Genomic DNA, 16,301 nt, shown 5'->3' on the forward strand with positions numbered 1-16,301 from the left:
ACGATTGCACCGCCCGTGATGGATGGCACAGCGCGGGTTATTACTGTATCCACACCCGGAGAGAATTACAAGATAATGAAAAAACTTAAATCACAACAGATAACAAAGCACCAGAGTACAAAACTCCTGGAAACTTTGCTAAACTCAACATCGAACGTGTGTGGACTACAGACTTAAATACAGCGGATGACACAACTAGATATCCAAGCTGACCATGTTGCTCGCGTTGAAAACTCGCAGAAAATGCATCGGCCGATAAGAAAAAATTCAGTCCGCCGAGCGCATATAAGTGCAGATACCGACGGTGGCATTCCATGGGAATACTTCGCATATCGAGACTTAAAGTAACCATTTACCGATTGCAGATACGCCATGGTCGACGAAGTAATCTGGTCAGATCGCTTCACTTACATACCGTAGTAGCTATATATAATGTTTAACCTAAATAAGAAAGAAATCCTTCTCGTCAAGGTGGCTTAATGAGACTTCGAGTGTCTTTGTATGATAGACTACAATTAAAGCGACTGGCTGTACATTTTTATTATCGTTTTTAATAATGAGATTAGATACTATCTACGATGACTATCAATCGATGTACGATTCATTATTCTATCCAACACAGGAACTTGAGCTGTTATTAGAGGAGCAAAGTAACGACTAACGGGCCCATGTCGTGGACAAAAAAGTTGTCCTGCTGTATCGCCACTACTTTCATCTCTTTCGCTCGCTTGAATGATTGTGAAAGAGGGAATGGATCAGGAAGATGGTGAGTTTTATTATGCCGCTGTTAATGCGAGCTGGGGCTAATTTATCGTGCACAGCCAGCCGCAGTGGATCTCTGTGGCGATCAGGAGCGGCATGACATCAATCTTAGGAATAGGCTAGACGTCCTGTACTTACTTTTATGAAAATTCCTGTATCATAAAAATACTGGCATGTTTATATGAATGTCCTGTTTCATATAGAATATTAAAATTTTAAAAATGTATTACGTATACACAATCTCTAAAATCAAATTATTCGAAACATTAACTTTGAATGCAATTCAATAAATGCCAAATTTTATCTTTTTATCCTTAAATTACTCCGACTTTTGCATGAAAATCTACAAATTTCGATTTCCTTGAAGTTCCTGCTACATATAGATCAGTGCCTTGGTTAATTTCGTCCAAATTACAATACGTGGCCAGTCCGGCAGGACACGTTACGGGCGGTGGCACGTGAAAATCAATATACTCCCGGCCGGTCCTTTGCAATCTGCCACCGGATTCAAATTATGCTGTCTAATAAACGCGCTCATTCCAACCGTCACCAGAGGACCCAGTGTGAAGAGTCATATTATCTCGAAATGTATAATCACCTAGTATAAAACGTCGCCCTCCGCTTCTCTCTGTTTGTTTCTAAGTATTTTTATTTTATTTTAAAGCAACGGATTTTGACGCAGTTTTCATTGCAATTTAGAAAATTTATTCCCAACGTAGTTGACCTTAATTACTCCGCTTAAATATAACAATTTAATAGTAACAGATTTCAACATAAATAAATAAGGGAAAGGCGAAAAATTTACCGCAAAGGTAAAATGAAGGCTTGAATTGTAACTCGTAAATATACAAATAAACCATCCGAATCTATCAATTTGCAAGAACAACAAGTGTCATCTATTATTATTGTGACAAAATGGACTTGAAAACTGCAGCTGTAGACCCCGAGCAATAAATCTGTATTTATAATATACTAGCGATCCGCTCCGGCTTCGCTCGGTTAAAAACCTAATAAATTATAACCCTTAACCTTCCTCAGGAATCACTCTATCTATCGATGAAAACCGCATGATAATAGTAGTTTTTAAGTTTATCGCGAACCGACAGAGAGACAGACAGACAGACGCGGTAGAGGACTTTATTTTATATATAAAGATTATGTAGTTTCACTTAATTAATTTTCAATGATAATCGCTTTAAGTAAAAGTCCATGTCATTGAAGATTTTTCTGAAAGAGCGTTATCAAGTGGGGCTTGGCGGGCGGGCTGCTAATGAAGCAACACAAAAACTTCTAATTGTTCCCGACATCTGCCGATGTTTCCATTATAGCCGGAGTTATTTGCAAACGGCCACTTTTTATTTCGCTTACAAACTTTTTAGCAGTATCAGTATATCATTATTCATTTCCTTTTATGAATTGTATCAATGCTAGATTTAGATATCATAATTTTATTTGGCTATATATATATTTTTTTTTAATAATTGAAATATAATGAATTTCAGGAAATCTCTTCTTAATATATATAAATATATATATATACACACACACAGCCGAAACTACTGTGCGTAGAAAGCTGAAATTTGAAGTACACTAAGAAGGGATTTCCTGAAATTCCCACGGTAAACGGATTTTTACTCACATAAAATTGTGGGCAAAAGCTAGTATAAGAATAAAGTAGTTGCTCAAGTAATAATAAGTTTTGTTTTAAACCGTCAATCCACATTGGGGGCCCGCGTGGTCATGGGTCAACTCCGTCCTTATCCATCTACCTCTATAAGGAAGGCCTGTGCCCCAGCAGTGGGGACATTAAAATATCTGATGATTCTGACAATAATACTGCTATACGGGGCATATGAACAGTTAATACTTCTTTATACAATATGTGCATTTTTTTGTGTTAATTTTGAGAACTTGTGAGCAATTACGCATTACTGTTTATTAGCGTCAACTCAAGCGACCTTAACAGTTACCATACTTGCCCTTCACTCATCAACGATTCGTGTTATAATTAGGTATGCTTTGCTTACATTAAGTCTATTTTAATAATTCAACGGGTGTTAATTTCACTACCTTTTAATTGTCTCTAGTCTAATTGTTCAGATCAGAAATCCAGTTTTCCCTTATAGATTATTACATAGTATGTTAATATATAGGAAGCTGTGCCAAAAAGTGAAATGTACATAGACAAGAGTCCAGCAGGCCGTCAGACAATCAAAGAGAACACGGGCCAATTGCGAAATAAAACGTACAAATAGCAGTTTTAATTAAATTGCCAAGAGCGCCGACGGGAGTAGAGGCTACGGCTACAGCCGATAGTGAAACAAGTGAAGTCAAAAGGATCCTCTGTATCAACTGTTCGTACACTTGATTGAAAGACATACCTACATTATTGGATATTTAGGATTTAATGGTGCATTACCTTGATTTAAGTTTTATACACCTATGGTGAAACAATCGATGATAAAGTTCTTTCTGTGTATCAACTTGTGACACATTTGATTGGAAGGAATAGGAGTTATTACCGTCACGTTTCAAGTTTTACATTTCTAACATTACCTGATACCGCATTCTCGTAAACGGAAAATTGTAGATATTGCAACAGTAATTCTGTCGTGGTTAATATTATTCAATTGTGGGAAAAAAGCTATTATAAACAATACTAGCTTCGATATTAATTTTACAACTTTTTCTTGTTCTAAATAGAAATAATCGAGCGTGATTATATTGCATTAGATACAGGACTGCCAAAATTTTCCTACATTCACATCAAAGCATTCGATATTAATGTTATTTGGCATATTAATATAGCACGCGTCCGAACACTTCTGGTTAAAATCACGACCGACACCGATTTCACAGAGCCATAATCCTCATTTGTCACTTCTTTGCTGAGCGAAATTAAGATAAATAAGAGGCAAGGAGTGGGTCCTTTCGCTCCGATCCCCTTCCCACGGAATAAGGTTGAAAAGCGGCCGTTGTTACAAATGAATTTGGTCTTTACAGCATTGACGTTACGGTTCGTTTCGATGAAACAAAGACGAGGGTTTCACACGCAAGTAATCCACAAATAGTAGTCCGAGAATAGAGCGAGGCTACTGGACACTCGTCGCAATCATATCTCCAGTCAGTGACGTGAAATTTTTAGACGCTAACATTTGACATGACGCTTTCCATTTTATCAAAATACATTTTTGTAGAAAACATGATTTCAATACTCGAATTGAATACTTGGCATAATCTAATTGATTGGATGAAGGTCTATGAAATGACATTAAAAGAGCATTAACGGCTAAAACGAATCAGCTAAGTAATAGCTTCACGGGGTATAGGTACGGTTATATATTTACTTCTACGTACTATTTTCAGTATTCATATGAAAATTATTGTAAATATTGACTAATATCGCCTTATTAATTTGTCTTAGAATAACTAAATTTGCTGAAGGATAAGAGAATAATGCTACATGAAAATGCATGCATGAAAATTAAAATGCATAACAACAATTCATAGCAACAAACAGTATCTGTATAGCAAATGTCAAAGATGCGACATTGGTTAAAACTAGTTTATTGCAACATGCGAAACGAGATTCTATTGTGTACACGTTTCGAATTTTAGCAACGAAAGGATTTGTGTTAGAAATATTTCCTTACTATCTTTATTGAAAGGTTTAGTCACGTTCCTTCCCGCCTCCTGATCGGTTGTAACATTACGAGGTGTTTAAAATGTCAACAGTTATTTAAGTAGATGAACGTAATTTATCTCTTTTCAAGTCTCTACAAAAATCAAATATCTCACAAGTTCTAAGCAAAAATTAGAACGATCGTTACGTTATTCTTATTTATGTGTGTCATAGAATCTTTCTTCTTTTGTTTTTTGATTGTGTTATTTCTAACACATTGAAGTTTAATGACTACCTATCGATATCTATAGTGGCATATAGTATCTCACAGTGTCACATAGTCATGCCCATATATCATAAAGAGCAATAGAATATCTACCTATAGAATCGATTAGCAAAACAGAGTGAGTCAATGAGCCGAAAGTAATAAAGAATCAACCACAATCGAACGTAAAAGACCACACGGTCATTCGATAAATCGGAGCTGTGTGATGCGTGTACCTGTCCGCACCCACTGGGTGAATTTGATTCGTGGTTAGAAAGGTTGTCCGGGGATTAGAGCCAGGTCAACATGGGCAGGTAGCGTAACCGCGGTGGGCCCGCCATTCAATATCTTAGCTACCCGGCTAAGGTAGCAGCGATTGTATAATGGGAAGCATTGGGAGAAATTGATTTGTTGTTTTTACGCCTCAGCAATATTCTTGAATTTTGATATTTGATTTAAGTTGAAGTAAATAATTATAGCTTTTATTAACTTTTGATAATTGTAAAAAAATATTAACAAAACTAAAAACACGTATTAAATAAATTGAGTAAATATATCCTCTCAAACTATCACTGGTTGAGTAGAAGAGATCCCTTCATGGTATAAGGCCGCCATTGTATAAGTATTTACCTTCTTGTTTGTACAATAAATATAATTACAAACAAAAATAGTATTATATTATATATTACAACAGTATAAAAGTTTATAGTAGAATATATGTTTTACAACATAATGCAAGTAAAAGACCAAAATTATACGCTGAATTGCTTATATGCCCACATAATATGTAAATGCATAAGCATTTGCATATTCATGCACATAACAATCTGGCGTTGCCTCTTGCTGGTACACTTGCAAATGACCCAAGATCGTGTAGTAAATGGCTACTATTATTACAGCATCCGGAACATCAGGTTCAGGACTCAAATCAGCCGTATCCCAATTATACACATAACCGCGATTTCGAGAATCGTTTTTGAATTCGTTTTCGCCAAGTTCTCTGTTGTTTTCTCACCGATTGTTAGTCCGACAGAATTTCACGGCATATTTAAGAAATCAATCATCATTTACGTAGGTACGTATAACAATATTTCATAATTACTTGCTACTAAAATAATTTGATCGACAACTGCTTAGTCTACACGTAACATCGACTTGCAAACTTTTTAAAATTTGTAACAACATCAAAGGCATTAGGCGTTTTGCTAATCCAATAACTTCGCTGCGAATGGAAGAGTTTAATCAAGTAGATTAATAACCTTCTGCGAAGAAGTAAATGGAGCTAAATTCAATTTCCCTAAGATAGAATACGTGATAAATTGTTCTGAATCGGCCATTAGACGCGACGCCGCGTGAGGCCCTGAAGCGTCAGCATTTTAGCTTTACACGTCTTACGTCCTTCTTATTGCTTGTCGCAGTTGCTGTCGCGGCGCGCAATAAAAACATCAACCATATTGACCAAAATAACTCTTGGCACCCATTCGAGAGCCCGACAGAGACTGTAAGTGAAGCTCAAACAGATATGTGTATTAAGTCGCACTTCGATAGCAAAACAGATAAGAAAGCGGCTGCGAGACGAGCCAAGACCAACAAATCACTAACGCCGGGTTAACGTCTACTTCTAGGGAATTCGTTGATATATGATAGTCGTTAAATTAATCACAACTATAGCTGGTATACTTATGTCATTGTATATTCACGCTGCTTAATTAAATTTATATTTGTATTTATTTTTTTAGAAAATTACCTAAATGGAAAGTAATTTATTTTTATTTTTCTAGATAAGCTGGATACCTAATATTTATTTATTATATATGGTATTAAAATGTATAAAGGTACCTAGGGTTTAATCGTTTATTTTGACGGATACCTACTAAACGAATCGTACACAAGTTCACATTTATGTAACACAAATTAATACAAAAACGTTAAATATTATAGACACTAAGTAAGTTTGCCTAAATATTTACGGTAGCAAATATTTAAAAGGCGTATTAATTTTCGTGTTACCATAAAATCAAATGAACATTAAAGTGAATGATGAACCATCCAACAAATCCCGTCGCGGTTTCACCCCTATCTCCCCTGAATGAAAAACTCATAAACAAAAAGTGTCTACACCAGAAAGTGTAATAAGCTCAAAAGCAAAAAATAATATAAGTCTACAATAATTTATTTATAACAAAATTAAAAAGTAGGTAAGTGCCAACTTATTTTTACTAAGTTATAAGTATCTAAGATCAATCATAATTTGTGTAACTTAGTTGGCAATTAAAAATATGGATTATACTTAAACTTTTTAATAATGACAAAAATTTTAAGATTTCTATAAATTAATAAATCCGAAGAATATCATGTATTGGCTTATTTAAAAAATCATTATATGTTTTTGCCACCGTCATCAATTTATAACCGAAAACAGTGCCAAACCAATTATTTTTTTAGTCAAATTATAATAATTAAATAAATTAAATACTCATATTATGTATTATTTAAGTTATATTAAAATTAAAAGAATGACCATGCATTTATTTTAATCATAAAATAAATTCTTATTTTTAAATTAATCACAATTATTTTTATGAGTTGTTTTTGAAATCAATATTTATTATTTTTAAAAGAATGCCACAAAATAATGATAAAGTATTTTAAAATCACAATTTTAACTATAGATAATAATTTTTAATTGAAAAGCCACAAATAGGAATAACTTTAAATTAGACAATATTCTCTTGAGCATTCTATTTATCATTATGAGTTTCATAATCTCATTCAATACCTAAAGAATCGTTAAGGTATGCCAAAAATGGAGAAAAGGAATTCCAGGAATGTGTTTGTTTTGTATGAATGAGTAAATTTAATAAATACTCACGCCTAGGATAAAATTTCGAATAATAGCAGTCCATGACACTTGTTTATTATCACTGCATATATATTATCTATTTCACTGTCAATATGTTTACAATTCACACGCGAATTTCATGTACTTAAAATGTTTGACATTTCATAAAATAAGGTGACAAGTGACATCACTGCACGCAGAATACGTCAAATCGCATGCAGCCACCAACGCGACTGAAGTATATCGCGGGCGAACGATACCATACCGCGTCTTTCGAAAATTGCGCCATCCCAGTAAGCACACTCAAGCGAATTTAACAACACAAAAGCACCTTGAGCACACTTCATTCCCGACAGCTCACCTAAATGCGCCTAAATCCTAAAACTAGATAATGTTTACATCGCAAAATGCCGACACCCGAACGACCGGAAGTCGCAGAGAGGCAAACACGACAACTATGTAAAATATTGCAGGATTGCGATCGCATTGTTGACATTCCCGAATAAAATTCACCAAAATCTCGTGTTACTTGTATGAAAATCACATAAAAATCAATTTTCACTTACCTATTATGGAGTTCGAAGGTGAAGTGAAGGGGCGAATTTTGATTAAATGATAATTTACTTGTAAATTAAAAGAATATACTCTTATTGGTATGCGAAGAATGGCACAAAGAATCCCGACAACGCACGCGACGAATGCGCACCTCGTTTGCGCATATGCTGACACAACTTCACGGACGTTACTCCCCTTGCCCCGCGCTCACCCGGTTTTCTATGCATGTGTGCAGGTTCAGAGTGGTCAAACGTGAAATTCTGTGTTGTTACGCACGCACACATAAACGTTTAGTACCTGCCCAAGCTAGCTCCCGTTCGCCGCCATCTTTGATTGATAGAGATAGAATATAGTTCCATTTCTTTTTGTTTAATGCTAGCGCCATCTTGTTCAAGTTGGCTTAACGTTTTTATAAAAACAAACCAATAGATGGCGTGTATCAAGAGTATGAAAGAGACTTCTTAGTGGCTTTTGCCTCAATTTCTACAATTTAATTAAATAAAAATCAAGATATTAACTTCAGTTTTACAGTTTTTGCATGAACATTAACCTAATAACTTCTAGATAAATTATTATGAACAACAACTTATTTTAGGTTTTGAAGTTATTTGTAAAGATAGAAATAGAATAGGTACATAAATAATCATATATTTTTTTAACATCTAAATAATATAATAATAACAATTTAATCCTATGTACCCATGTATACGAATTATTTTGGCATATAGGGTAAGAAAACTGCTTTTGTCTTTTCGTAAGTCATTTATTCACATTCCGTATATTCCATGTAATCGAGTAAGTATAAAGTTGACAAATATACTTACTGGCTACAACCTTTTTTGTCTGTATATTGTACTTTATGAATAAACATAAATTTCAGTCACTTGAACATTTCATTTTAATGACATTCGTCTTACCTACTTTAGTTTATACATGAATATATATCTGAGTTCCGTTTCGCTAAGTGTTTGTATTTATAAATTATAACTAAAGATGCATACAAGAAAATAAGGAATGGGTTCATTCATTTAAATACCTGAGTTAACTATTTTACCCCGGTCCACACAATCAAAATTAATTTTAAATCAGTACTTCGCTGTCTCTCTTTTTTGTCTCTCATATTAACGACTTATTCGAATTACAAACAACAAATTTTAAATAATATTGGTAAACAATTCGTAGGTATTTAAGTACTTTATGTGTACTATGTTAAGTATCCTTATAAATTTTGTGCGAATGCTTTCATAAAATTTTCAATTGTAATCTATAAATCAAATTAGCAAGAATTCACATGGGTACCTGAGAGTTAGGACATTTTTAGTCTGTGGTTTGGACCCCAATCGGAAAGTTTTGTAAAAAAAGGTGGATGGTGATAAGCAAATGGCAATTTAGATAATTGAATTCGATAATTTAAAATAAACAGTTAGATAACTAGTACTTTAAAAAAAAACATACTTATAGACTTTCATAGTCTTACAAATATATTAGTAGGCATTATTAAGTATGATTTGAAACTATTTTAGTAGCGAAAGCTGTAATCTACCTAATTATAAGTTAATACTTAACCAATTAATTGAACTCTATACCTACCTAAGATAACTCTACATAAGTATATTATCTATGTATACCTAATTAATTTATATCTACAATTCGATCTGTAAGCGCCTTAAACTAAGGGCTAGGTATATAGATTTTTATAGTACAAAAATTACTCAGGTTCACAATAACATTTTCTTTGTAAAATTACAACATTTATATAACAATAACAAAATAGATGCTTAACGATAAATATCCATAATATATTTATTTAAAAAAACCAAGAGATCAAATGGAGAGTTATGTTCTTAATACCGATAACGCTATGAGATTTTTCGATTAAAACAGGTAAATATCAGGCAAAAAAATTAAGTACTACGATTTCCCTTATTATTGCAGGCTTATAAATTGTTATACATTCTAAGTGTAGCTATACTTATGGGCTATACAATAAATAACAATAATAGATGAGGCTTGCTTAAACTCTATGATTAAGTATTTTCTTTTATTTTAATAAATTAAGCTGGTTGAATCTATGCACAGGTCTAACTCTATGTGGCTTTTACTCGTCTGGGTTCTAAATTGCTGAATACTTATTTACAGTTAAAACGTATTAAGCAATAATGATCAAAATATATATTTATAAAAATAAGAATATTCGGGTTCTGTTTAAAAAAAAAGTTACATTTAACTTTTTTTATTTATTTATAGCAATAAGTATTTCATTTTTATTTGTGTGGTAATTGAAATAATAGTTTTAAAGAAATAAATATTATGATTATAATCATGTTTAAATAATACTACTCATAGTTCTTAAAAGGTAAATTTTTCATGAAACCCCGTAATAATGAAAATAAATACCTACCTTTATTTTGCTTAAATTAAAATACTGCGGACGTGATTCCCTATAAGTAGACGTAAAAAAATCGATAAATCTATATAGTCAGGTAACTACGTATGTCATTTCAAAATACCAAAACCAGTAAAGTGGAAAGCGAAAATATAGATAAGTACAGTTAATTTTAACATGATTATCTTCGTTAACCATGAATGATCATATTAAAATTATAATTTTAATCCAAGATATGTTTAGAACTTACTTTGTAGATAGATTTGTGGTAATCTTGTCACTTATATCTTGGTCCATCATATTTGCAAAATATTTGAAAAATACACAATGACAAATAAATATTTACAATGCTTATCTTAATTTTTAATTTGTTCGCGGTAACTGAATTTTAGCAATACGGAGATAATACATTAATATTGCTTAACTAAGTATTTTATTATCTTACACGCTTGTAGAAACAATATCCACCTAAATTAATAAATATAATAAAAACATTCAAAGGTACCTAGGTGTTTTTCAAAGCGATTTGACCGCCGCGACCTTTTTTCAAATTTTAACAAAGACAAGAACTAGTTTTACTATCTGACTTTAAAATAATTAATCTGTACTGTGGTTAATGTCAATTTGATGAATGATTGATTTTGGAAATGATTCCTTCCTCAAGAAAATTTATGGATCGTAATCGGCCGCGCTGTCCGCAGCGGTCGAAACTAAAGTTACAATAGTTTAGGTACTTCATGCTTCTTCTTTTCGAAACATTAAGGCTATTTATATAATGTAAGTACGGTATATCGTAGGTACTACTAGTTAATTAGGGAAAAACATTTCAAACGAGTCACAAACTCATATTCTCTATATTGATTTTTATGTAGGTAAAACAAGTAATATATTAATATGTGGGTAAAACAAAAGCTTTCTAAGTCTAGATATTAGATTAATAATGGTGATTTTTCTGTTCGGTTTTTAACACGTAAGGCTGCAGTCGCATCTCGCCCAATGACGCGCAATTAGATGAGTTTCAGAAATCTATAGTATGGTACTTACTTCACGCATACATATTCGTACTTACACATAGTTGGCTCACTTTTATTGATAAGACTACAAGCTAGTTTTATTTACACCATTAAATTGAAATACATTGGTATTTTTACACTCGCAGGTGCCAATGTCACATTATTATAAAGAGGTAAGCGTTTGTGAGTTTGTATGTTTGAGGCGGGTAATCTCTGAAACTACCGAACCGATTTCAAAAATTATTTCACCATTAGAAAGGTACATTAGCCAAGATTGCTATAGGCTATATTTTTTATTAAAATTCCCACGGGAGCGAAGCCCCGGGCAACATCTAGTGTCTATTTGGTGAATGTAGTGTATCTTTCATAAGTATCAAGTTTTCGTAACGCGTCTTTTTGTTAATTAAAAATATCCTTATTCCATACTTCCTTTATAATTTTGTGGTATCTTGGGACATAATACATGGGTGTATGTAGTAACGTGTCAAGCAAGCTAGATAAAACTTTTTTTTTCGCGTGTCGTAGCAATCGTAGCTTGGTTGCGTTACGAGCAAGGACACGCTACGAAGTCGTAGCGTTGTTGTCGTAGCATTGCGTTGTAGGTTCGTACTAGACACATTTATTTGTTATACAAATAAAAAAACCCCGACTTTCAATATTCATTTAGCTACTACTTTTGAACGGCTGAATCGATTTTGATCATAAAAATTAGCTATCAAATAAAAAAACCGCATCCAAATCTATTCACCCGTGGTGGCGAGGATTTCAACGTACTTCAAGTGACATTAGAACCTGTGATATTAATTAAGTATACTTATACTCTAGTTAGTTTTGGCGTGCGTGGGACAAACAACTTGAAGCTGGTGGGTGGGCAGGTCCCTCACCACGATGACATGGAAGGCCATGTTTGCTGTCGCCAGGATGTACTCGCACACGGAGAACCAGGTGAAAGCTGAAATTAGTAATGGAATTAATATTTGTTCTTTGAAAATTATCTCGACTAAATTTGACAAGCTCTATGGCTTAGTGGTCGCCGTGCCCGCTCGATATCCAGAAGCCCTGGGTTCGATTCCCGATATCAAAAATCTGTACTTGTGATCACAAATATTTGTCTGCGGTCCTGGGTGTGTTGTGCCCGTTTCTGTATTTGTCCATCAGATATATCGCGATATAGGAAATAGCGACCCAAAGTGTCCAGTAAACGAAGAAATGAGAAGCATGCAGTTTTCAACTTTTTTAGGATTTCGTATTATAAATGCAGAACCCCGGACATCTCATGGTTTAGTCAAAAAAATTGAGAAAATTTTGTACCTACGTTAGGTACAAAATTTTTTATTCGACCATCATCCCCTCAGTGATGAAATTCACGATAAAATTATAATTTGTAAACCAGGAAATTAAACAAGAACATGTTGCTCTACACGATTTTGTATAAAAAGCTAATTTTCGTGATTGGGCTGGAAGGTCAGCGATTACTCATAGGGCTGCGTGTAGATTATATCATGTGATTTTAATATAATTCTACATGTCATGTCATGGGATAGCACACGAAATCTCATAAAATTAATAAATGTAAGTATAAATCACTAATGTTTGGAGTGCGATGGGGGATATTGTTGTTTTCACATATAATTTTTATACCAGCTCAAAAAAATGTCGACGAGAATGCGTGAACATTGCGTAGTTAGTATAAGTACTTTTATTTACCGCAATGAAAAACCAGCAATGCGTGTATACCTACCGAATCCGTCAAAGTTTAGGAAACTGACGACAGTATGGAGCCGATATTAGAATATTTCAGCGACTTACCTAGAGGGCGACACAGCAGTCGATGTCTAAGGAAGAATATGATGAGTCCGACAGTAGCTGCTATAGCCACATAGAACAGGATCCAGACCAGCTTGTTGGTTCTGACTGGCTCCACCACGTCGCTGCCGATGCTGCCGACCCTCGCTCGACACAGCATGTGCACCAGCGAGGTTATCATGAACACAATGAATATCTTTTCGTGCACAACTGAAATGTCATTTTTCATATTAGTATTTATTTTACAGTTTTAGTTTATGTAGGTACCTATACAAAAGACGTCGAGAGACAGAGACAGATAGTATATGGGAATTAAAGATTAAAATGTCAATGAGTTTCGGCTCATTTGATTTTTATTTCTCGATAAAAGTATGTAAAAGATATATTTTACATACTTTATAAAAGTTTTAAATTTCTTCCTGATTTTTCCTCGTGCCTAAATTTATCCTTTAAAATTGTGCTATTCTCAACATTGACGTTGACAAAATCATCGTTTTAGCGAACGATGGAGCCATAACACAAACAAGTTTATTTGTTAGACAAATTTAAAAACTCCCGACTTTCGATATTCATTTCGCTACAACTTTTGAACAGCTGAATAGATTTTCATGAAACATGGCTAAGAACACTCGGGATAAAATTATCTATGACACAAAAAGAACTAAACGAAAATCGGTTAATCCGTTTGGGAGCTACGATGCCACAGACAGAATACACAGACACACAGACAGACGTTAAACTTATAACACTCATCTTTTTGCGTCAAGGGTTAAAAAGAAGAAGAAGAATATGTGAATAGATAAATATTTATACTCACAATAATTTTCCCTATTGGAAACATACGTAACTCCAGTGAGAGCGAGTAATTCTACAAAATTGAGCCAATAACAAGCCTCTCCTAACTTCGTCGCTAAGGTTCGAGACTGAAAGAGAAATAAATAAAACATGATGCCATGATGTTTTATTAGCGGTGGCTTATTAAGCTTATTAAGATTTTATAGTAAAGTAAACAAAATTTTGTGGCGTGTGGTTCCGCCCTATAATAGGACCACTCCATATCCTCCCGTGGATGTCGTACGAGACGACTAAGCTACACACAGCCTAGGCAGCTGATAAGAAACAATAGCATTCCCTATACGAAATTTGACGTCAGGCAAACAACCGGTTGTAAAATCACAGCCGAATCTTCAAAATTGTAAGTTTTTTTTTACGCTGACCACGGGCTTCGCAGCTTCAAAACCCGGAACGCAACATGCAGAGATAAGAGAGAGTAAACAAAATTAAATATGATTATTTTAGAATAAAATAAATAAATAAATAAAATGAATATATTAGGACAAATCACACAGATTGAGCTAGCCCCAAAGTAAGTGCACGACTTGTGTTATGGGATACTAACTCAAAGATACTATATTTTATAACAAATACATATATAGATAAACATCCAAGACTCGGGCCAATCAGAAAAAGATCATTTTCCATCATGACCCCCGACCGGGGATCGAACACGGGTCCTCTCGGTTCAGTGGCAAGAACCTTACCACTGCGCCACCGAGGTCATCAAAGAAATAGGCACAGAAGACGAATTAAATTCGTCTTCCTTCGTATTCCTGATTCAATGATTGAAATAGATACTTACCTTTTCTTCAATGATATGAGCTGTGCGCTCCTTATGATAGTTGTAATATAAGGATCCTATCAACAACCTTGGTCCTAAGTGGAAAGCGACGCATATTCGCCAGATATACCTCTGCGGGCTTATACCAGTAATCGCACTTATTGACGGCACCACATTGTAAACCTGGAATGAAACAGACATGGGTAGATTAGACAACATCGCGTATAAAAAAAGAAATAAGTATCACCTACTTATTATGGCCACAGCATAGAAAGTACTAAGTACTAGCATATGGCTGATGAAACTCAGCCCGTGGACGTGTTAACATTTCTATGTTTGAGGTCAATGTAAAAACGAAGTCTTATAAACGTAAGTTAAAACGTTACAACTGATATTTAGTTAGATGCAGCCCATCCTATACAAGTCTTATGTAACTTTTGTGATAATTTTGTAACACTACAGTCTAAGGGAAATGGCAAAGGTGCACGCAGTTACGTATATGCACTTATATGTATAGACCGCTAATGTTATGATAATGGACTCTTTTAGGTACCAATGAATTTTCTTCGGTGATTTATGTTATTTTAGTCTAGTCCTTACCTTACAATGTGTTTCATGTATATCATCTGCTTGGAATATTGAGGCTGTCACGTAACAAAATATTAAAGCACCTAGTGGAAGCCAAAGAGCAGTCAGACAGATTTCTCTGAGCCCACATGACCAAAGCAATCCCTGTTAAAAAATTGCACTATGTATATTTTGAAATTTGAAAAATAAATTCGAATAATGTACACTCAACTGTTTTTACCTTATACTCCAGAGTTTTGACACATCTGACTACACTGCACTCAATGTTTGTGCGATTCTCATCTTCACGCACAACCAAATTTGGTGGCGACTGTACTTGTGCGTCATTTACCATTTTCTCATTCGCGCTGCACTCTCCCGAATTAGGTTTACATACTGAAATTCACCTTCATCGTAATTTGAATAGGATTTGTGTAATATCACGTCCAATACAACACTACCATTGGAATAAACGCTTAGTTATAATATTGATGTTTGTTTATTTTACGAGTGAAAAGTCAACAAAGTAATAAATTCCTTTGTGCTTATACACTGGGTTTGTTATAAAAGTACAATGATAAAACGCGTGTGGATTGCCCAAGGCGTGGATTGAATGAGGTTATTTGGACTTGCGCAATAAACGTTGCAAGAGGGGTGACTACCCCTTCGACTTTACGTAACGTCAGAAAAACTACTAACCTTCATGTATCGTTAGCATAGGAGGTAATAAAATGCTAATGTTCTGTTTAATTTCATACGAACATTTTCGCATATCAACACTATTTATTTTTAGAAGACCGAATTCAATCATGAATTTGGAATATTAACTCTCCACTTCTCATTGAATTTCCTGTGCGCATTTCAC

The 16,301-nt window shown here is 34.2% G+C and overlaps 2 protein-coding genes across 5 annotated transcripts in view; both read right to left on the reverse strand.

Moving 5' to 3' along the window:
• The window catches only part of sd (scalloped), a 59,463-nt gene extending 51,648 nt beyond the window's left edge, over positions 1-7,815 (reverse strand). Inside the window, exon 1 of one of the 4 annotated variants that reach the window (XM_053743564.1) lies at positions 7,522-7,815. In XM_053743564.1, the coding sequence (XP_053599539.1) occupies positions 7,522-7,555 (34 nt within the window). In that variant the 5' untranslated portion in view covers positions 7,556-7,815. The remainder of the gene's footprint in view (positions 1-7,521) is intronic. The other 3 variants (XM_053743563.2, XM_064435913.1, XM_053743565.2) reach the window with 3 other exon arrangements.
• A 955-nt stretch (positions 7,816-8,770) lies between these two features.
• LOC128669092 (uncharacterized protein) lies at positions 8,771-16,048 on the reverse strand. The gene is made up of 6 exons (XM_053743567.1): positions 15,678-16,048; positions 15,470-15,601; positions 14,891-15,052; positions 14,069-14,174; positions 13,255-13,461; positions 8,771-12,397 (listed from the first exon to the last, which is right to left on the reverse strand). The coding sequence occupies exons 1-6, from the start codon at positions 15,789-15,791 to the stop codon at positions 12,267-12,269; spliced, it is 852 nt and encodes a 283-aa protein (XP_053599542.1). The 5' UTR covers positions 15,792-16,048; the 3' UTR covers positions 8,771-12,266.
• Between the last annotated feature and the right edge of the window lie 253 nt (positions 16,049-16,301).

Source organism: Plodia interpunctella, chromosome 4, assembly GCF_027563975.2.
Source record: "Plodia interpunctella isolate USDA-ARS_2022_Savannah chromosome 4, ilPloInte3.2, whole genome shotgun sequence".
Classification (NCBI taxonomy): Eukaryota; Metazoa; Arthropoda; class Insecta; order Lepidoptera; family Pyralidae; genus Plodia; species Plodia interpunctella.